Consider the following 21,989-nt stretch of genomic DNA (forward strand, 5'->3'; position numbering starts at 1 on the left):
AAAAGAAAATTGTGTGTGGATTAGTGAGAATAACACTCTCTCGGTGGCCCTGGGGATTGAACCCAAAGCCATTGCACTGAGCTACATCCACAACCCTTTTTAGTTTTTGAGATAGGATCTCACTGAGTTGCTGGCCAGACTTGAAATTGCCACCCTCCTGCTTCAGCATTCCGGAGTGCACCGTCAGGCCCTGCTGGGGAAGACTACAGCCTTAGTTTAGAAACTATTCCTTAACTTTCTCTTTTAGAAAAGGTTGTATCCTAACATTATTTTATCATTATCTTAAGATTCGAGAACTGAAGGCGAATGAACATCTACTTTTTAAATTAAAAGAAGATGTCGGTGAGACACAGACACAGCTCAAGGACCAGAGCTTAACGCTAAGTAAAATGGAAATGGAGAATTTAAATTTGGCTCAGAAACTTCATGAAAACCTAGAAGAAATGAAATCTGTGGCAAAAGAAAGAGATCGTCTGAGGAGCATGGAGGAGGCGCTCGTGTTGGAGCGAGACCGGCTCAAAGAGGACCTGCAGGAGGCCTCAGCCAAAGTGAGTTGTGTGCCACCTCACTGCCCGGCCAGTGTCCTCCAAAAGCAGGAGGCCCTGAGCCTGGAAGGGCTGAGTTACCACAGCTTCTTCGGGGAACCAGCCCCCCCTCCCGGGATTCGTCCTTCTGACAGCCGTGCACCGTGTGGGTGGTTGAAGTGACTGAAGTCTAGAAGCCGCCCACATGGCCAGCAAGAGGGCCCAGGCTACCTGGAATTCCCCTGCGGGGTGGGACCGGAGGCCCAGGACAGGCTGGGGCTGCTGCCGTCAGGGCGGTTTTCAGTTGTTTGGACCAATCATGAGCAGTCAGTGTTGTATTTCTTTTTCTTCTAATAAAGAGTCTGGAAACACAGCAAGAACTAAAAACTGCTCATCAGCATTTGAAGGAGCAACAAGAAACGATTGAGAAATTCAGAAAGAGGGTTTCAGAAAAGACAACTCGGATTTCAAACATTCAGACCACTTTAGATCAGTCAAAACATGAATCACAGGAGAAGGTATGTGTGGTTTTCTTCTTTTTTGGGGATTAACTATGCTCAGAATTATTTGTGGAATGGGAAAGGCAACAGATGTATAGCTATGAGTACAGATTGAGAGTCCCTCATCCAAAAAGGCAAAATCTGAAATCCAAAACTTTTGGAGCACCAACTTAAAGTTCAAACACTTTTGAGCTTCAGAGTATTTTAGATTTCAGATTTTGGGCTTAGGAACTCTCATATCCAGTAAAATCTGCAGATGTTCCCAAATCGAGTAACTCCAAAATGAAACATTCATTGCAGATGAGGGACCTTCTGCCTGCGCGTGTGTGCACATGGAGCACACACTGCTTTCCTTCGTTTGCATTCTAACTTGTTTCGTAATTATCCCAAGATCCAAGAACTTCAGCAAAAAGAGCTTCAGCTTCTCAAAGTAAAAGAAGATGTCAGTAAGAGTCATAAAAAATGGAGTGAAATGGAACAATTGAGGCAGCAGTTTGAGGCCCAGAGTGTACCAGTGCCCCCTGCAGATGTGGATAACTTCCACTTGACTAAGAAACTTCAGGAAAACCTAGAAGAAATCAGGATGGTAGCTAAGGAGAGCCGTGAGCTCAGGAGGATGAAAGAGGCACTCGAAAGGGCCAGAGGCCGGTGCAGAGAAGCCGTGAGGAAAGTGGTAGCTAGAGCGGGATCCGAGCTCTCCACTCGCCGTGAACTATCTGTAAGAACCAAGCTTTTTTGGAAAAAGAACCAACATGGGGTGTTTTGTTGTTGTTTTCTGGAAATGTCTATGAGCAGTAAAGGCTAGTGGGAAAATGTACAGTAATTTTTACACAAATAGGAAATGCATTTCTTGAAGCCAAAAAAAAAATTCCAGAAAATTCCACTTTAATTTTTCTTTCTTTCTTTCTTTCTTTCTTTCTTTTTTGGGTACCAGGGATGGAACTCAGGCCCTTGTGCTTGTGAGGCAGGCGCCAGAAACACTAAGCTAAATCCCTGGCCCTCATTTTTCATTTTTAAGAAAAACATAATAAAACAGACTGTTTTCCTTACTATAATTTCTAATTATACTTTCTAATGTTTTTTAAAATAGAAAATAGCATGACTATACATGAGATATTAAAAGATGAGATTTGTCACCAAGGATTAAAGCCCTCATTGTATACCTCTCGGCAGAGTTCTGGAAATGGCTCTTACTGTTAGAGCAGTTGGAATAGGAAAAGCAAGCAGAGTATAGAACTTCTTCTAGTGTGACTTTGTGGTTGAGTCAGAGTAACATAGTTTTTTTTGTTTTGTGGGGTTTTTTGTTTTGTTTTGGTGTTTTTGTTGTTTTGTACCAGGTATCTGACTCAGGACCTTGCACTTGTGAGACAGGCAGTGGAACCACTAAGCTAAATCCCCGGCCCTCACATAGCTTTTTTAAAAAGTCTAATCGAATCCTCTAAGAAGCAACAATTGAAACAAATAGCCATATGCAGTCTTTAAAAAATATTTTCATTTCTGTAATTTAACAATAAAGTAGAAAACAGTATTATTTACAGTCTCAACAAGCGTGGAATACTTGACGATCATCCTTATGTGGTCCCTAACTCATAAAGGGATTTAATTTCACAGCTGTTTATTAAGGGTTGGTCATTCTCCCAGGTACCAGAGTGGGTAAATTCACCAAGGAGGAGAAAGTGGTTTTTCTGTCTGTTTTGAGCTTGTTAATCAGAAATGCAGAATGAAAAAACAGCATTTTCTATTGCAAGGTGCCGGGAAGAATGTGTCACCTGGGCTTGGGACACCGGCCAGTGCAGGTGGCTTTGCTAGGTATCACCTGGCAGGTACCGCAGAGGTTTAGAAGAGCAGGAGACAAATAAATCAGAATTTAATTTGACACCATGGAGATTTAAGTTCTGGCCCCGAAAGTTGGTGACTTCTGTCCCCTAGAGTAATGTGTTTTCCACTTCCCCAGTGAGTAGCGGCACTCACTGAGATGTGGACGCACCATGGCTCACCTTCTAAAGTATAACACTTCTACGTCTACACGAGTGTGAGCAGGCACCCTCTGTGAGTACGGCTGAGCATGTTCGTTTCTCTGCCCAGGACCGTCAGCCCCGCAGGGAGGCCAGGAACTCGGGAAGGAGGTCTCCGTGTAGTGGAGAGCAGCCTCTCGCCGGAAGCCTGAAGGAGAAGGGCCTCCGGATAGGAGTAAGTGTCCCCGTCACCCGCACAGGCCTTGCGTGGACCCACGGGACCTCTGTGGGGCGTAGCGCAGGGTGTCCCCAAGCATTGCCGTGTGTGAGGGGTGTGCACACAGCTGTGAAGGCCTCCTGCACAGGGACGGTAGAGCACACAGCTGTCCTGTCCGGTTTAGAGCGGGTGGACCGGGAACTGGCGGGCACAGCTGGCTCCCAGGCAGCCCTTGTGGCACAAGGAGCACAGGAGAGGAGGCGGCAGGAGGCAGAGCCTGACAGGACTGAGGTTTCTTCTAGGCAAGAGCAGTGACCACAGGGGGCCATGAGCTGTGTTGGAAAAGCCAGGAAGCGGGGAAACCACTTCGAGGACGAGTGCAGTGGTCCGGGCAGAGTGGTGGAGCTGGGGCCACATGGCGAGTGGTGGAAGTGGTAGGCAGGGTTTGGATCCTGCCTGTGCACAGCTGGAAGGCCAGTGGAACTAGGGGTCTCCTCCCCAGCAGCCAGACCAGCATGCAGCCGCTTTTCTTACTGGAGACCTGGGGCCCGATCTCATGTGCTTCATGCCCAGAGCTAAGTATGGTGCTGCGAGGTGACTGCAGCGCTTGACCTGGACGCATCCTCCCCTGCCCAGGGAGCTGCTACCTGCCTGGCCTCTGCCATCAGGTGCCTGTGTGCTGCCCTGGCTCTCCATACTGCCCCGCAGGAGGGAGGTTGTGTTGCTGCACTGGGGAAGGAAACCAAAGCGAGAGGGAAAGCTTAGCATTGGCCATGGTGGCACAGCTGGCAAACTGTCACCCAGAATTTGATTCTGCGAGGCCTGAGTTGTGTATCGAAACATTTGTTAAGATAGTTTCATTTCCTTCAGGTTCTAACGTCTGCATCTGTTTTGTCGATTATCCATGCAGACACATGTCGTCTGTATATTTCCTCTGATCCCCTAGAAAGCCGTGACATTTACTGAGTGGCCATGCTGTAGTTGAGCAAAAGGCTCAGTGACGTCCCTTGTCCGAAGAGACCAGGCTGGAGCTGAGCCCCAGCTCCGGTGAAGGTTAGGAAACTGTGGCAGACAACAGGAACGTATAGGTGACTTTCCCCAGGCAGCAGAGGGGCAGGTGGCCTCGGCTCCTCAAGGCACTGCTAACTCCCTGCCTGCCAGAGCCCGCAGCCTGCACTCAGCCTTGAGCTACAGCAGATGCAACTCACAGTCACTGGGGTTTCTCTTCAACTTGGCTGACGTGCATTCAGACCATGAAGGTTCTAAAGACAAGAACAGAATACATCCGAATACTGTGGGGCGCAGTGGTCAAAGCATCTCCTAGCATACATGAGGTCCTACATTTAATCCCCAGTGCTCTTAAAAAATGATAGCAATATTGTGTCCAGTGTATTGTTTAGTTCCCACAATAGTTATATATTATGTCTATAATAAAAAAATGTTTTTTAAGCATAAAGGTCTTTATGTCTTTGCTACAGAAAATGTTAAAATATAAGTTGTGTCACAGTTTTAGCAGTAGAGCTACTTACTGTTAAATTGAATGAAGTTTAATTTTCCTTTAGGAGCTTCTGAAGAGATACTCAGAGATGGATGATCACTGTGAATGCTTGAACAGATTGTCTCTTGACTTGGAGAAGGAAATTGAAACCCAGAAAGAGCTTTCAGCGAGAGTAAAAGCAAACCTCTCACCTCCACATCCACAAAGCAAACAGATTCAGAGACTTCTCACTGCCAGCCAGAGGTGCTCCATGGAATTCCACAGAGTCATGAAGAAACTTAAGGTACCGCTATTTCTGAGTGATATCCACATAAATATGGCTGTAGACTTCAGGCACGACTCTCAGTGCATTGAAGTACTCTCAGGAATTCGCGTTTGCTATTTGGAATCCTTAGCACAAACGTGTGGTCCCAGAACAGTGTGTGGGATTCTCACCTGGGGAGAGAATGGTCACTCTGGAAACCCAAGCTCTGCACAGAAGCCTAGAGCCCGGCTCACGGTGCTCCAGAGACGGATCTCAGTCGTGTCCCAGATGTCTTGGGGCAGCCATGTGACCAGGGAACACACGTGAGGATGCCGGTGTGTGCAGTGGGGTGGCAGCCCACGCTGTGTGAGAGTCAGAAGCGGCGGCTGGGAGGAGGCAGGGCTCAGGTGGCACAGGTGGGGTTGGCAGGCGTCTTAAGTGGCGGTAGCAGGAAGAGGTTACCTGGGGGATATATCGTTCACCACAGAACGAGGAGACAGAGGCAGGTATGGTGTGAAACTAGCTGTGCTGCAGAGCAGGCTTCCCAGGGACTGAGGAGAAGACAGGGAAGAAACAGCAGCCTCGAGTGCGAGGCTCGTGTGTGATCGTGCAGGTCAGCAGACAGGTTTGGGTTTTGAGTGCCAGGATCTGACTGGCCAGGTGTGGGGATGGTGGGTACTGTTAACCAGGAGTGGGGTGAGGGTGTCTGCATGAGGAGTCTGAGGCTGAAATACCCACGATGGGATGTCCAGTAAGAGCCTCCAGTTGGGCATTCAGCTGAGAGTCCTGTTTGGCAGGAGAAGGGCTAGGGCTGAGATTCGGGCCGTGGGCAGGCACTGATCAGTAACAGCATGCGTGAGAAAGGGCAGTCACAGAAGGTAGTGGTCAGAACAGGGTGACAGGACTCAGAAGTGCCTGGAGGGTGGGGCTGGAGCTGGGGGTCAGAGGCAGAGCTGTCCCTCCAGCGTGTCCACGGGGAGAACAGTCCGGGCAGTATGCAGGTGTGACGTGGGTGGCTGCTTCCGAGTCCGATAACCCTTCCACAGACGCAGACAGTGGCTCCCGAGCTCACTGGTGGGCAGGAAAGGCTGCTGGACTGCATCTCCGGTGTCTGCCTGGGAACTGTGTGATCTCCAGCTTAACCCAAAAGGGGGCAGCAGGACGAGGACATTTAGCCACAAAGCCACCATGAATGAAAGTTCATTTTCCAATGTTTCATTTTTCTGCAAGTATGTGCTAAGCCATGTGACAAAGACAAAAGAAGAGCAGCACAACTCCATCAATCAACTGGAAATGGCTCTGGTTGGTGAAGTGGAAAAGCAGGAGGAGCTGCGTGCTGGGATGCAGCCCCCACAGCAGACAGGCGAGGGGCTGGGCACAGAGTCCAGGGTCCACAGGCTGCACCAGCTTATGGATCAACACATTGAGGTATGGTTTATTTTAAATGGACTCAATTAGCTTTTAACCCTTTCTATCAAATAGAAAGCCTCCTTTCCATGCACGTAAAGCCATTTTCATTTACCAGAAACGAAAAATAGGCTTCGGGGTGAGAGCTGGCCTGATACAGAGATGGCCCATGATGCACCAGCTTCCTTTCTGGCTGCTGCAGACACAGAAGAGCGGGCAGAACATTATCAAGTAGGGGCTCGTGGAATCCCAGAATCCGTTTCCAAAATCTTTGCCAGCCATTCTTTTGACAGAGACTACTATGTAGACTATATGAAGAACCCAAAAGCGCTAGTCACCTTCTAAAACCTGTTGCACGCGTGCTGGGAGTCAGAAACCTTTTTATTACAGCAGCTCCGTGGTTCGCAGCTCCACTCACGGCTCTGTGTGCACAGAAAAGCGGCATTGCAGACCCTTGGTGCCTGGGGACAGTCACAGGCGTGTTATGGGACAGATTCCAGTTCTAACCAGGAGAACTGAGGATGTGCCTCTATCACATAGCAAATTGTGCCAAAGTGTTGTTATTCAGATAGCAGAAGTTTTAGATCGGGATTACATTTCCTAGTTCGCTTTAAATCATTAAGAATGAGAGTCCAATAGGTATTTTCCTTTTTATGATAGTTACAGTGCTTTATGTTTTATCTGATGTTTCCATTCAGATTTTCCTGGTGGTGAGGCAGCTCAATTTCTATTTTTCCTCACAGGAAATTCTCAAAGACTTTTCAGAAAATGACTTCTCCAGCATAAAGATTGAATTTCAACAAATACTGAGAAATAGGAAAGAAACGACTTGGTTTTTGGAAGAGTGGCTGAGTACTCACTTTGACATAGAAAAGCTTAAAGATGGCATCCAGAAAGAAAACAATAGCATTGGTCAAGTGAACCACACCTACAATAACAAGATAACTGTGAGTGTGGATGTTTATGCTACTTCACCCTCGCTGTGCTTTGCTTTGATTTTTCTATCTCGTTTCTAGAATGGCTTGATTTTAAGTATGCTTTATTTACACATGCCGTATGAAAAACACTGAATTTGTAAAACATTCTTCCTGACACGTTATGCTTCCTTAAAATAATTAAGCAATGTATATAAATCTAAACTGTAAGGCAACAGGACCTCGGTGTGTGTAATTGTGATGGCAGTCCTCTATGGCCCCATTTTGCACATGCGCATGCTCTCGGTCCGTGCCTTGTCTTCCCAGTCTCTCGGCGCTGTCTCACTGTGCGCATTTTGGTGTGGAGAAAGCCCCTTGCCAATCACGTCTTTCCTAGATCCTGCCTTCGTGGTTGTGTCTGAAAATCATCGCCAGCCAAGGTCACCTGGGCTTCCCTGTTACCTGCCAGGAGTGTTAGCATTTTGCCCCTTGCACTGAAGCCCATGGTCCGTTTTAAGCTGTGTGTCGCTGTGCTGTTCTGCTGTTTGCAGAGGGCTTGCGGTCTGTGTCTGCTGTCACCTCAGTGAGCTCAGTAGGGTCATTGCAGAAACTTCCTCCGTGCTGTGTCAGAGACGAGCCGGCCAGGGATCTGTGCTCTGACCACTCCCGTGGACCTACACAGAACTCTTTTGCAGTTCCTGACACACAGGCTGCAAAGTTAAATTTTTATAACTCTTCCCAAGGTGACTGGCCCAGATAACTTGATTCCTAACAAGCAGCATTGCTCAAGATGAGCGTGTAACTTGCTTGCTTTTTGTGGATCAGTGTGTTTATTCTCTGACGCCATCCCTCCCGAGTGTGCCTGTAAGACACAGTGTCAGAGGCTGCTCCTGGGGTGTACTGAGAGCAGAGGGAGCTGGGTAACCGCAGCCTGCACATCGGCTTTACTCCATGTGTTTAAGGACTTCTCTTCTGACACTTGAATTTCATCTCTGAACAAATCATACTGAAATAAAGGATAATGCTTTTTAGGTTTAAAAAAAAAAAAAGTTTTCCAGTGAGTAGACCAATCCCATCTTTAGAATAGTCGTCAGCTTGTGATACAGCAATTGCCTCTCAAAAAGTATTCCATGGGCAGCAGAGGAAGGCACAAGCCAGCATTTGAATAAGGTAATCTCTATGTCTGGGTGCTGTTCTTGTAATATCGAGACGCAGCTGTGGGTATGTTAGAAAGTAGGGATCTCTCCACGTGGATCAGCCTGGATATGTGGCCTCTTCAGCACCCTGTGGGTAGGAATTGATAACTTCATGTGGTGCGAGGTCAGCAGACCAGAACTAAGGAGAGTCCAGGATGCAAGAAGGAACAACTTAACTGAAGATCCACTGAGCTGGTGCCTTCACATGCACCTGTAGTCCCAGTACTCGGGAGGGAGGCAGGAGGATTACAAGTTCAAGGCCAGCCTGAGCAGCTTAGCAAGAGCCTGCCTCAAAATTAAGTGGCAAAGAGGAACGGGGATGTAAGTCACAGTGGAGTGTTCAGTGCACAGTCCTACACACTGACCACAAAGCCCCGGAAATGATCGGTCAACCACAAGGCATTCATGATAAGTGCATGAAGTGTGCTCCGCAGGAAGTAGAAAGGAATGAGGAATTTCAGAGTCAGCCTTACACGTAGAAGAGTGTTGACTAAATGGTTTCCTCTACACAGGAATACAGCATTTCCAGCCTAATTAGCCAATGCCGGGTGAGCTCTTTCCCTGAAAAGCACAAGGAGTAGGGAGAGCGGGTGGGAAGCGGGTGCTGCTGAGCTCACTGTGTGCACTGCTCCTGCTGCCCACTTCCACTCCTCTCCGAGTGGCAGTGCCACCCGTCACCGTCTGCAGATCAGTGAGCCCTGCCCAGGCTTGCTCTGCTCGTTCCCGGGTCAGGAGAGAAGGCCTGGAACTGCAGGGAGCAGGCAGACCACAGGCACCCCCACGGTTCTCAGAGAGCCTGTTCCAGGGAGTGCTGACTAGCGGGCCTCGGCATCTCCGCTGTCCCAGAGTCCCGAGTTTTCTCACACCACGTGGTGCTTGCCCTTCTCCAGGCCATCATAAACGAGTCCACGGAGTTTGAGGAGAGAAGCAGTGCCAGGTGCAGAGAGTGGGAGCAGGACCTGGAGTCGGCGCGGGAGGAGAGCAGGGCGCTGGCCGCCTCCCTGGCGTTGGCCCATGGTGACCCTGCCTCACGGGCCAGTGGGAGTCCTCAGGCACCCCCAGGAGCTGGGCAGCTGACCACACAGGTGAGGCATGTCCCGGGCACACCCAGAACAAAATTGTGTGCTAAGCGGCTGTGTGTGTGTGTGTGTGAGATTGGCTGGGTTATTACATATGATTCAGTGATACTAATTGTAAAAATAAACTGTATCCAAGGTCTCCTTTTGGATTATAAAACAAGAAAATTATAGCTTAATTTAAATACCAGATTCATACAATATGGGTGTTATCGACGTTCATTATAAACTTCCTAAGTCACCTGGCTTTCTATTAATATGTAATCTCTATGCAGAACAAACACTAACTGGAAGAAAAATAATAGTCTAGCTTACCTGACTTTCATCAGTGCCTTCATACTGGTTATATACAGTCACAATAAAAATGTAAGGATGAACATATTGCAAGACTGTTCCACAGATTGACTTGTGTGTGAGGGTCATTGTACTATTTTTATAATCCGATCGCATCATTAGCTTCCCTCCGTGGAAGCTGGCAGACTTTGTCCAGCACGCTGCACTGCTGTATTAGCACACAAAACGGCTGAGTAGGGAACCAAGAGTAAGCTGAAGTTCGGGGATGGCGAACCTTTGAGAGCTTTCAGAGGTAGCAAACAGCCAGCTGTGACACACGCCATAGGATTGCTACCACCGGTATAGCTCACCATGTTTACCAAAACAAACAACTGGTGCTAAAACCAACCACAAGGTTAATCATTAAGTACCAGTGAAGAGTGGAAATCCTGCGTCCCGTGTTCTGATGCGCAGGCCGTTGTGTCATTCCGTCAGCTGATAGGGTGACACAGGGCCAAGATGAAGCCGGCCTTCCAGAGCAGTAACTCAGAAGCGGGAAGTCCAGCCTCCCTGACCCGAGAAACAGCCAGCGGGTGACGGGGTGCAACCTGCAGTCACTGCCTAGTGCTGTGAGCCTGCAGGAGTCCACAGGGAGAGGGAGCGGTGGGTGGAGTGCAGTGCAAGGTGCGTGCAGCTGAGGGGCTTCCTGTACGTTCAGGTCGCTGCCACAGTGTGTGATGTGAAACTGCAGGCTAGCCGCCTGGAGAAAGGCGAGGCTGGTCCTGTCTCCTTTCTGTCTACACGAAAACACATTCTAGGTGGGCCAACAAAAGGGAAGTGTGTGTGTGTGAATAATATGAGCATGAAAGAGTTATTTAAGATTATCCACAGGTAATTTATACTTGCATAAAACTCATAATCATGTAAATCTTCATTACATAAAATGAGATCTGTATCCATGAAAACAAAAAATGTGTGAGATTAGATATGTGAGTAGCAGCCGTGTGCTGTGTGCTCAAGTACCCCTGGAGGCGTGGAAGGGCTCCCTGGAGAGGGTTCAGTGGCCCCTGCTTCGGGGCCTCTGTGGGTCTCGGGTGGGAGACTTCATCTATGCCTTTGAAATTTTCCACCTTTGCATTTTTTAATTTCAAAACTAGTTGAAAAAAGGGGAAAGATACATTGTATGTATTACTGCAGGGAATCAGTTAACAAATGTATGCATATATGATGAACAGGAGCGTTAATTTCCACTGTGAGAGCCGTGTTGTTTGCTGAGCCCTGTGCTAACCATTAGACAAGGCGACCACTGCACTCTTCTCCATATCATTTAAGAATTTGCTGGCAGGTTTTATCAAATTTTGGCATTTTTTTTAACCCAAAAAGGTTCCTAGCTGAAAGAAATAACATGACCAGATTGATACCTGCTCTTAATTCTCTGTCCCTGTCAACACCACGTAGAGATGGTCCTCTGTGTACTGATTTCTGCCTTCAACACACACCTCATGGGTATGTACTTCCTCTAACAGAAAATTCAAGAACTGGAAAGTTCCCTGCGTGAAGCTGAAGAAAGTGCTGTGCGTAAGGAAGACGAGATTATAAAGTTGCAAAAAGAACTCAGAATGTCTGGTGATGTAATAGCAAAACTTCAAGCCAAAGTTAATGAGTCAAATAAAGTCCTTGAAAGAACAAATGACATGATCCAAGCACTTCAGGTAACTTCATTTTATAAATAAAAGTTGTTTCTTTCCAAGCTGTTATGTTTGACAGATAAAGTACTGCTGTGTTCTCTGTTACCACAACTTCCTAAAATCCCTGCAGTATCGAAATTCACTGTTCAAACTAAAATAAGTGAATGGATAAATAACCTGTAGTACATCCATACAGTAGAATATTATACAGCACTGAACAGAAATGAGCTATCGAGTCATGAAAATATGTGAGACTCTTAATGCATATTGCTAAGTGAAAGAAGCCAGTGTGAAAAGGCTGCATACTATACATTTCCCAGTATGTGACATATTAGGAAAGGCAGAAGGAGAGAACTGTAAAAAAGTTTGACATTTGCCAAGGGACGGGAGGAGGGGGAGAGGGGTGAGTTGGTAGCGCACAGGGAATTGCCCTGCAGCTGTGGTCATTAAGTGACTACCACTCTTGTCTCCTTCCTGTTCCTCAGCTCGGCAAACACCCATACTGGAGCTTGGTGTTAGTAACGGGAAGGGAAGGGAAGGCTGTGTGTGAGAAGGCACTGTGTTTGCCGTATTTTCTCTCCAAAACACTGATGGTTCTGAAGAAGAACAGACAGACAGTGTATGTGTTCATTTCTCTGGGAAGAAACCAGAGGTGTTTCTGCCCCTGGCCCAGCTGTCTTTCAGTAGAAAATGGCCTCATGGCCACTCCGGGGCCTGAGTCTGGGTCCGATGCTGTGCTCCTGTTGCTGCCTGCCAGAGTCCTGGGCCTGGCTCACTGGGCCGCCCGTCTTGTTACTCTGTCTTTCTGTCCCGTCGGTGTGTTGCTTTTGTTCATTGAAGAGGCACGTGTCGAAAGACATAATTATGTCTTTAAATCTAGCTTCAAATATACTTCGCATTAAATACCAAGTTACTGTCTGGTTAGAGTTGATGCTTCTCTTGGTTTTGGTGCATTTGTAGTTTGCTAGAGAAACTGAGTCTCACCATTGTACTCTTCTTAGGACAAACTTGCTTTGGGAGCGAAGCCATATAAGGAAGAAATTGAAGACCTCAAGACGAAGCTGGTGAGGTCGGACCTGGAGAAGGTGCAGACTGCCAAGGAACACGAGCGGGAGTACGTCTGTCCGTTCCCGTGTCCGTGACTGAAGGGGGCACTCGGGGCTGTGGGACGCGCACTTGTGTTCACGGAGCTCGCGTCTGACCAGTCTCTGCTGCTCTCCTCACCCCCTCTAGTGTAGGTGTGGGCCTAGTGTAGGTGTAGCCTTGGCTTAGAGGCCCCGGGCCCAGAGCGCCTGCTCTCGCTGGTTTACCTGTCCCCCACCCTGCGTTGGAGCAGCTCCAGAGTCCGAGCTGTGACGGTGGAGAGGATTTCCAACAGGGAGTGGGGAGACGTCAGGGGACTGCGCCTCGCGTGAGCACATGGCCGTGGCCAGGCAGACCTGTGGTCTTCAGCACAGTGGTCTCTGGGTTCCTTAAATATTCCCGGAGAGGTCTCCTGGCGCCCAATACTTCTCATGCTGCTTCATCTTCAGTAAGTGTCTGTGATGATCTCCAGGTCTACCTGAAGGCAGCGCCCTGAGTTCATGCTTCTGAGCAGCCTTGCTCCATAGAGCTTACCGTTTTGGGGAGCTTAACACTGCCGAGCTCCCAGTTCTAAAACGTTTATGAATTGTAGGGTACTCAGCAGATACTCATAGTGTTTGGGGTCGTTTTGTTTGTAGTAGTGAGAGTTGGACCCAGCTCCTCACCTGTGCTAGGTGATCTCTACTACTGCACCACATCCCAGCCCCTTTTAATTCTTCCCCCCCCATCGAGTTTATTGGTTCTTTTTAAGTATACAGCAGTTAGTTACATCCATCATTGGGATCTTGTACCTTTGCATGACAGGTCTTGGTTCTCATTTTTGCCCCTTGTCCCTGCCCTCCCTTCACCCCCTCCTCCCCTCCCTATTTACAAAAACTTTATTTCCATTTTTTTCATTTTCTCATATTTTTTCTTTTCCCTTCTTTCCCCTACCCTTCCCTATACCTTTAGCCCTTTTCTTCGGCCCCTTTTAATTCTTATTTTGAGAGTCTCACTGTGATACCCAGGCTCGCCTCAAACGAGATTCTCCTGCCTCAGCCTCCTAAGTAGCTGGGACTGCAGGTATTCACCACCACACCTAGATGCTTTCATAGCTTTTAAGAATGGCAGAAAGTCACAGTTTATCAGTGCTGATTAAGGTTTAAACCAACCATTTGTGAACTCTTCCATGGGAAACAGTTATCAAAATTTGACTTTGACTGCTTCTCCTTGGCCCGCTGCCCTCAAAGTCTGCTCTCCTGACAGCGTGAAAGGGGAACTGATTTTGTCTCTCATGTTCTTCTCCCTGTGCCTTTTTCCTGGAATCAGCCCAATTGTATTTGTTTTATAGAGCCTCTAATATAATTTGTTCAATATCCAATTAAAAGCTATTGTGCTTCCAATTTTTTTTTAGTTGATATCTCACTATTAAGAAAACCAGGCTGTTCCACAGCCAAACAGAATGCTCCCGGCGTGACGGCCTCCTGACCGCACAGGAGGTGACGTTTCCCAGCAGCGCCAAGACTGGGCTCCTGCTACTCACAGTGCTCTGCATACAGCACGTGAGAGCAGGACGTGCCTGCCAACAGTAATTGCTGGGTTTTTACACATTTGCGTTGTTACTCTTACTAGAATTACTTCTGCAAAAGCCACTGAAGACCATCAGAAAGAAGTAATACGGCTGTTGAGAGAAAATCTGAGAAGAATTCAGCAGGCCCAAGATACCTCGAGTAAGTACACAAAGCAGGTGTTTCCAGATCCTTCCGTCCTACTCAGCACAGTTTTGAAAACTGCAGATTGCACTTTTGTGTTGTTGCTAGATCTTTACTGTCTCCCTGTTTCTAAAGATCCCTCGCCACTGTGAACGGTGAGCTGGTGCAGAGCACCATCTGTAGCTTGGACTCCCGGGTATCTTCATAGGACAGTAGCAGTGTGGGCTGTGCCCGGAAAACTTGTGGGGAGAGAGTTAGGTGAGGAGTCTCTGATGCACAGGGCCGGGACGTTAATCTTGATTCATGGGTGACCATCAGGTTTGCGCAGGCTGGGGTCCCTTATCTGAAATGCTAGGCCCACAGATGCTTAGGGTTTGGGATTTTTCCAGACTGAGATATTTGCATAGATATGACCAGGTGTCTTGGGGCTGGGGCCTAAGTCTAGACACAAAGTCATGGATTTATGTTTATTAGACCCCTCATACACGTGGCCTGCAGATAATCGTATATAATGTTTCTAATAATTCTGTGCGTAGAGCCAGGCTTCCATGCAGTGGCCATCAGGAAGCAAAGCAGCCCAGCATCACTGCCCAGGGCCCTCCCAGAGTTGTCCCACATGGGGTGGCGGCAGGCTGTGAGTGTGGCTCCACCCTGGCAGTGCCCACGGGTCAGCAAATGTAGGTGGAGCCCTCAGAATGGTCCCCACCAGCCCAGGGGCCGTGGGAGGGAGGTGTGCTCAAGGGGGTGCAGCAGAGTCAGCTGAGGGCACCCCAGAGACGTCAGAGTGGGGCAGCTTCCAGGAGGGGTGGAGTGCAGTTGCCATAGTGACTCACTGTACCCAGAAGATGAGTGAAGTCCCTGCCCTGGCCTGGGTGCTTGCTCATAGTGATCTCGGAGCCTGGTGACCCACAGCCTGCCCAGAAGCCCCTGACCTGCGGTGGGGGCAGTGGCATCGTGCAGAACACGAAAGTGCTCATTCTGAAGAGCGAGCACCTGCGGCTGGAGAAGGAGCTGGCGAAGCTGAAGCAGCAGAATGAGCGGCTGGCGCAGCAGAGGGGCGAGCTGCTGAGGTGAGGGCGCAGGACCCCTCGGCAGGGGGCGGTCAGTCCTGCGCGCTGGGGAACCAGTCTGGAAGGCTGGCAGCGCAGCCGCTCACGGTGGCTTTGTGAACGGAGTTCTGTGTCCGGGAAGATGAGAGAGCCTGTGCCAGCAAGGTGCTGAGCCCTCAGGAGAAAGTAGGCCTTAAATAATCTCACAGATTAAATAATGCTCCCAGTGAGGGCTCTGAACAAATGCAGAACTGAGAAGAACGTGAGAGGGTGCAGCTGTGGGACGGCAGTGTCCGTGTGATAGAATGCTGACTTGGCCCTGCGTGTATTTGACCATGAGCGAGGCCTGAGCCATCTTAACAGTGTCCTGGTTTTGTTTTCCTGCACTCCAGCAATAACCAGCAGCTGTCTAATGAGCTCAAGGCCTGGAAGGAGAAAGCCGGCAAGCGGGAGGCTCACTGCAAAGTGAGCTGTGAGGCTTTGCCCAAGTCGCCTGCTCGGGTGCCGGGAGCAGGTGCCACGCGGAGGCCCAGCGTCCCTGCCCAGTGTAGAGAGCGGACCTCGCAGGACCCTGTGCCCCAGGACTCACCCAAGTCGCGATTTTTTGACCCCCGCTCCAAATCTTTCCCGGCCCCGCGTCCAGCTCACTACTTTGACAACTCGAGCCTAGGCCTTTGCCCAGGTGAGACCAGCTGTTGCCTGGAAGCAGGTGATATGGGTGGGCGGGTGGCTGTGCCACCCTGGTGCCCAGTTCCATGGCGAGTCTTCTTCTCCAGGTGTAGCGCTCAGTGCAGCCACCTTACCCAGGGGAAGTCTTTACTCTGCCCCCGCTTCATTGGGTGGGAGACAGGCAGCTTTCACGGAGACACAGAGCTCCTGCTCAGAAACAGACACCTCTGTTGGGTCCCTCGCGGCTGTCCTGGCCGCCGCTCACTGCGGCGTGATGTCATGTCGCGAGCCCTGCTCCGTATCCCATGTTGGACTCGCATGCAGCGCGGTCCCTGCCCACAGAGATCGCACCCTCGGGTCATCTGCAGGTCTGGGACACGGGGCTAGTTACGGTAGGGGCGAGGCCAAGCTGCATGCGCTCTGCCGCTCCCCGCCTGGTGGCCTCACTTAAGTGGGTTTGTGGGCTTGGCTGCCGTGAGGCTGAGCATCTGTGTTCAGAGCACAGTCCGAGGGGCCCGGACTGGATCCATCCGGAGAACTGCAGAAACCTCCCTGAGGGAGGGTGCGCTGGGGCAGGGACCAGTGGGTCTCCGGACTGGCCGGGGAGTGAACCTTAAAGGCTCAGCCGAGGTACCACGCAGCTTCCCCAAGTTGTGCCTCGTGTCTGACTCCCACTTCCGCACGGGTCCCTCTCTGGACTCATTTGTTTTCCTTTGTTTTCTCAGAGGAGCAGGCTGTGGGCACAGAGAACGTGGACCCCAGGTTCCTGCCCAGTGCCCCTCTCAGGGACACACCGGAGTGCAGGATGCAGTAGGCCCTCCGCCAGTAGGCCCAGCCTGCCGGGACCCGGGCTCACCGCGCAGCCCTCACGGTGGTGTCAACGTCCAGCAGAAGCTCGGCTTGGTGCTCACTTGGTCACTGCGATTGGAAGATGAAGGAACAAGAATCATTGAGAATGACAGCAAGACCTTCTTGCATGTGATGCTTTTAAATGTTGGCCTGTTTTATTTATTTATACAATGTAAAATATAAAGTTACTGAGGGAAATTTCAGCCTGTCGGCATAGGCACAAAATATACACAGCTGTTATTCACATATGACTTCTACATGAACAAAATTATAAAGTCCTTTTTAAGTCACTTGCACCTTGAATAAATGTGTAATTCTGAGTCACAGTTCTGTGCAGCATGAATGGTTTCTCGGTGAGTCTTGTCCTCTGCTCTTGCCGACGGTCAGGAAGTTGTGAAAATACACGACACACTCACTGGATTGCAGTTCGTAAAGGGCAGCAGGGCCTGCGTCCTCACTTCCATCCCTGATGTGCTGTCAGCGCCTTGCCAATCCTGTGCTGGCTCTGGGGCAGGCTGGGTTCTGTCAGGCTCCGTGCCCTGCACATTGCACTCCCAGCTGGAAGACACTCAAAAGTGTGTATCCTACCACTCGTGTCAGACCGGAAGCAGAACCGGAGTCCCTGCCAAAGCCTTCTGACCCAGGTTCCGCGGACACAAGGCTCACATGGACAGGCTCCATGCATCTGTGAGATCCCAGATCTCGTGATCTTGGGTGAGGATCCATTCACACCATATCGTATTCTTAGAGATATCTGCAGCCCTGGAACAGTTCAACAACTATGGATCTAGGGAGCACCTAACACAATCATGCCATGGTACTTGACTCCTCTGAAACTCGATGCATTTTGACACCAAAATTTTGTCCCAGTACCTGTCACTGGTGTACTCAACACACAAGCTGGAACTGGCCACTGTTGATGCCTCATGACCCACTGCCCTTGGCATCTGAAACTCTGGTACAGGTCTTCTGTGGCTCTCCTGAGGCCTCTGGAGTTCAATGGACAGAGAGGACACAGGTGCCGCCATATTGCTCTGTCACATGACTGTGAAACACCAATTAAAATGGCCATACTCAAGGTCATCCAAAGGGAAAGTGACATCAAGGCAGCCTTGGCTCTTAGGTAAGTTTTATTTGAAGAGAACGAATTGTGTTACATGATAAGCATTATTTTAAAGGCTGTGGGCTGAATATTTTCCCTAAGCATGCTACCATAGGAACTCGCTCACACCTAGGGGAAATAATCCCTGTGTATCCTTTTCTCCTCACACCTGGCCCTCAGAAGTCCAACTTCTCTCCTCATCCTAACAAGACAACGTAACTGAGCTGCGTGTGTGGTCCTGATGTTTGCTCCTCCACTGAACAAAAAGTAACAAAGTAATGGCAAAGTCTACCTGAACAGGACACTGCTGTAAGGCCATTGACAGTTTGACTAAGCCAGGTGTACACATTTCTCATTCCAGCTGCTCGGCTGTCTGAGGCCTGGGCAACTCAGTAAGATCCTTTCTGAAAATTTTTAAAAGGTGGGACTGTGTCTGTGGCAGAGTGCCTACCTCAAAAGCACAAGGTCTTGGGTTCAAGCCCCAGTCCAAGGACACAAAAATATGTATGTATTAACAGCTTTTTCATCACCGGGAGAAATGCTTGGCACAACTTCTAAAGCAAGAGAGATTTATTTCTGCTCATGGTTTCAGAGGTGCTAGTCCATGGTCAGCCAACCAAGGCAGAAACAGTGAGGCAGAAAAGCATGCAACTCACAAAAATAAGGAGGCAGAGCACCCTGAGGAAGGGACCAGATCTGTCCCCAAGGTCACCCTCCATGGCACACACAGACACACCCAGAGTGTGCTTTCTGATCTCAGTCATCTCACACAAATCAGGTTAAAAGGCAAGATGAACCATGACAACCAGGTGTGGTGGTTCATGCCTGTAATCCCAGCACTCTGGGTATTTGAGGTAGAATTACAAGCTCAAGCCCAGTCTCTGGGCAACTTAGCATGACCCTGTCTCAAAGAATTAAAAATGGCTGGGGTTGTAGCTCAGTTCAAAGGCCTTTGGTTCAATTCTCAGTACTGAAGAAAAATACATACATATTAATAATATAATTCCTTCAAATAATCTCTTGTACTTCCCACAGCATGTACACTGGTCCTCTTGAAAGCATCCCATAGTCCCTGAAGCTTTCTCCACTTTTCGTGGCTTTTTTTTTTTTCCTTCTCTGAGTAACTGCAGCTCTCCTTTCTTCAAGTCTGCTAATTTTTCTACTTGATCAAAATCTGCTGTTAAACCTCTTTAGTGAATTTTTCAACTCCTATTCTTTAGTTTCCAAAATTCTGTTTTGTTCTTTTTATAGTTCTTCTGTGTTGATATCCTTATTTTTATGCATTATTTTCCTAGTTTGTGTTCTCTTACTACCAAACTTCCTTACAGTGATTATTTTAAATTCTTCATCAGGTGACTCATAGATGTCCATTTCTTCCAGGATTCATTTCTGGTTACTAATTTTTGTGCTTTGATCGAGCATGCTTCCCTCCTCCTTCGTGTCGCTTGTGATTTTTTCCCCCTTTAGTTTTATTCGTGAAAAACAGCCAGCTGGGTGCAGTGGCTCATGCCTGGATTCCAGCTACTCAGCCAAGGCAGGGGTGTCACTTCAGTTCAGGAGTTCAGGACTAGTCTGGGCAGCACATGAGACAAATGAGAAGTGTAAAAGCAAATGAACTGATTTTGTACGGGGAATCATAACAAGTCAGGACAATTAGAAATTCAAGGGGCTCCCAAAGTCTTTCAGGTGTTGTATTCAGCCTCTAATGGCTGTGCTGTAATTTCCCAATTAGAGACATGTCTTAGTTACTTTTCTCATTGCTGAGACAGAATGTCTGACAGCCGAAGTTAAAGGGGGACAGGTATATTTGGTTCATAGTTTGTAGAAGTTTCAGTCCATAGTTGGCTGGCTCCAAGGCAGGCTGGCATGGCAGAGTAGCATAACAAGGAGAAAGAGTTCATGGCAGGCAGAAGGCAGCAAAGTGGTGAAGCAACAAGTAGCAAACCTCTTTCTGTCCTTTACATCCTATCCACGCTCCCCATCCTTGGGGCAGGTAGCCCTCACACCCAAGGTAGGACAGCCTTAATTCTAGCATTGCATCATGAATCAACCTCAGCCATCACATCTTTAATCCCAGAATCACACACCCTAGATCCAGCCACCTCCAAAAAGCCCTGTGTATGACTGCGTGAGGCTGTGGGTGGCTGCTAGACACAGCGGTAACAGGAGGTTTTCTGCTTTCTCTTATTCTCTGGTGCTATCTGCAGCAATGCAGCTTCCTGTTGCAGTGACCACTGGCTGCTCCCTCTCCTTTCTTCTCGATGGCTCACAGCCCAGCTAGGCCTTCACCTTCAGCTCTCCAGACTTCATGAGACACATAGGAGCCTTTCACGAAGCTCAGGGAACTCAGAACTCCAGACACACCAGCCCATCCCACCCATCCCAGGATACAGCTGCAGTGTGGGCACTTCCTTGGTGACTGTGCTGGGCTGTGCTGCAGAACTGCCGGTTCTGCTGCCACAGGAAGCTGCCAGGCGGGCCACCTGCACCTGTTCTGTCAGAGATGGAGTCAAGGGGGCAGAAGCCAGCACTCTGAGCAGCTCCCAGCGGGGACACAACACGAGTCCCACCCTCCTAGTCTGGGCAGCAGCTTCTCTTGGATGTCAGGGAGAGAGAGTCTCAGGAAAATGAACCAGCTCCTCCCGCCCACCTCAGAGGGGTGTTCTGTTCTGCACCGCCCTGAGGCACCGTCACTTCTTTTCTGGTTCACAGAGTCCCCATAAGGGGATCTGGGTCTGAACACAGTTGTTTGGCCGTGACTTGTGGGGGTAAGGGCCAGGGCTTCCTTCTCTGCCATCCTGCCGACATCTTGCTGCAGCCCCCCAGAAGGCAGCTCGATGCTCATGATCAGAGTCTCTGTGTCATGAGGAGCGATTGCAGAGACACTGAGCGATGCAAACCAGCAACAGAAGCTTTTGAGAGATTAAAAAGCAGCATATTCAGACTCCAGTGAATGGAGCTTTTCAAATGCAGGCGACTTCCTCCCCCTTCCCTTTCATCCCCATCTGGGCTCTGAGTCCACTGGAGCCGCCTTGGCAGCCAGGACTTCCGGTCGCAGCGCCACTCCCACCCGATTACCAAGCGCTGCTGTACCACCCAGCTCCCGATGGACAGCACAGGTCAAACAGTGGCTCACGACACCATGTCACAGATGAGAAAGCCCAGAGTCTGGAGAAGAGCGCTAGCTCACTTTCTTAGCGGGGACTCGAGGGGCCTGCACGGGGTTTTCTGCCTCCATCTCTAATTCCTAACCACTGAATGCTGAGCATCACTTCGCTCCAAGTGACACAACAAACCTGAAATCCAGCCACCGGAGGAAGCTTGTTTACTGCAGTTCAGTCCAGTGGAGTTGACCCGAGGTGGGTCCAGGGCCCTGCTCCTTCTGGGCTCTGTTCTGGCCTCACAGCAACCACACACTGGCTGTGCGGGGGGTATGAGGAGCTGTGTGGGTGTTCGGGAAGGGGGCGGGCGACCGAGACATGGAGGGACGAGAGGGGACAGGGATGGAAGAAGGATGCAGGCGTGTGATGTCTGGGTACCAGCTCTCACAAGGATTGTGATCATCACATGCTGCAAACATGCTCTAATAAAAAGTGAATAAAATACGCTTTACAGAACCCAAGGTGGCAGCACAGAAACCGCAGTCACCGCTCTTGATCACAGGCACGTGCGCCAGCCTGGCCCAGTGGCTCCCGAGATCTGGTCCTGCTTGGGGTCTTTGCCTGTGTCCTTAGGGTCTTGCTGTTACCCAGCATATTCGTCCTTGCAGGCCTCTGGCTCCATCTCTCCAGCCTCAGAGCAGACGGGCTGAGGGCGTCCTGCCAGCACTGTGTGGTAGAATCAGAACACACCTGGCTGACACCTCAGCGGGGGCTCTTCCTGCCTGGAAACAGCCTGGGCCCAGGGCTCATGAGGATCCGAATCTTCCGTGGTCTGGGCTCCTTCGCCTCCCTGCCAATCCTGACCACCCCGGAACAGCACTGAGGGGCACAAAGGAAGGAAGTTTTGTTTGCACTTCCTCGGGAAGGGATTCTTCCCAGCTTTCCTTTTCCTT

At 49.5% G+C, this 21,989-nt stretch overlaps 1 protein-coding gene across 1 annotated transcript in view; it reads left to right on the forward strand.

The window, feature by feature from the left end:
* The window catches only part of Cenpe (centromere protein E), a 51,345-nt gene extending 34,234 nt beyond the window's left edge, over positions 1-17,111 (forward strand). The window contains exons 39-52 of the mRNA XM_010641611.3: positions 288-548; positions 884-1,042; positions 1,416-1,742; positions 3,110-3,214; positions 4,759-4,977; positions 6,169-6,366; positions 7,089-7,292; positions 9,346-9,540; positions 11,331-11,516; positions 12,494-12,606; positions 14,187-14,284; positions 15,153-15,336; positions 15,708-15,997; positions 16,710-17,111. Coding sequence (XP_010639913.1) covers positions 288-548; positions 884-1,042; positions 1,416-1,742; positions 3,110-3,214; positions 4,759-4,977; positions 6,169-6,366; positions 7,089-7,292; positions 9,346-9,540; positions 11,331-11,516; positions 12,494-12,606; positions 14,187-14,284; positions 15,153-15,336; positions 15,708-15,997; positions 16,710-16,798 — 2,628 coding nt within the window. The 3' untranslated portion in view covers positions 16,799-17,111. The remainder of the gene's footprint in view (positions 1-287; positions 549-883; positions 1,043-1,415; positions 1,743-3,109; positions 3,215-4,758; positions 4,978-6,168; positions 6,367-7,088; positions 7,293-9,345; positions 9,541-11,330; positions 11,517-12,493; positions 12,607-14,186; positions 14,285-15,152; positions 15,337-15,707; positions 15,998-16,709) is intronic.
* The last annotated feature ends 4,878 nt before the right edge of the window (positions 17,112-21,989 follow it).

Source organism: Fukomys damarensis, unplaced genomic scaffold (genome assembly GCF_012274545.1).
Source record: "Fukomys damarensis isolate Sample0158 unplaced genomic scaffold, DMR_v1.0_HiC HiC_scaffold_25, whole genome shotgun sequence".
Lineage (NCBI taxonomy): Eukaryota > Metazoa > Chordata > Mammalia > Rodentia > Bathyergidae > Fukomys > Fukomys damarensis.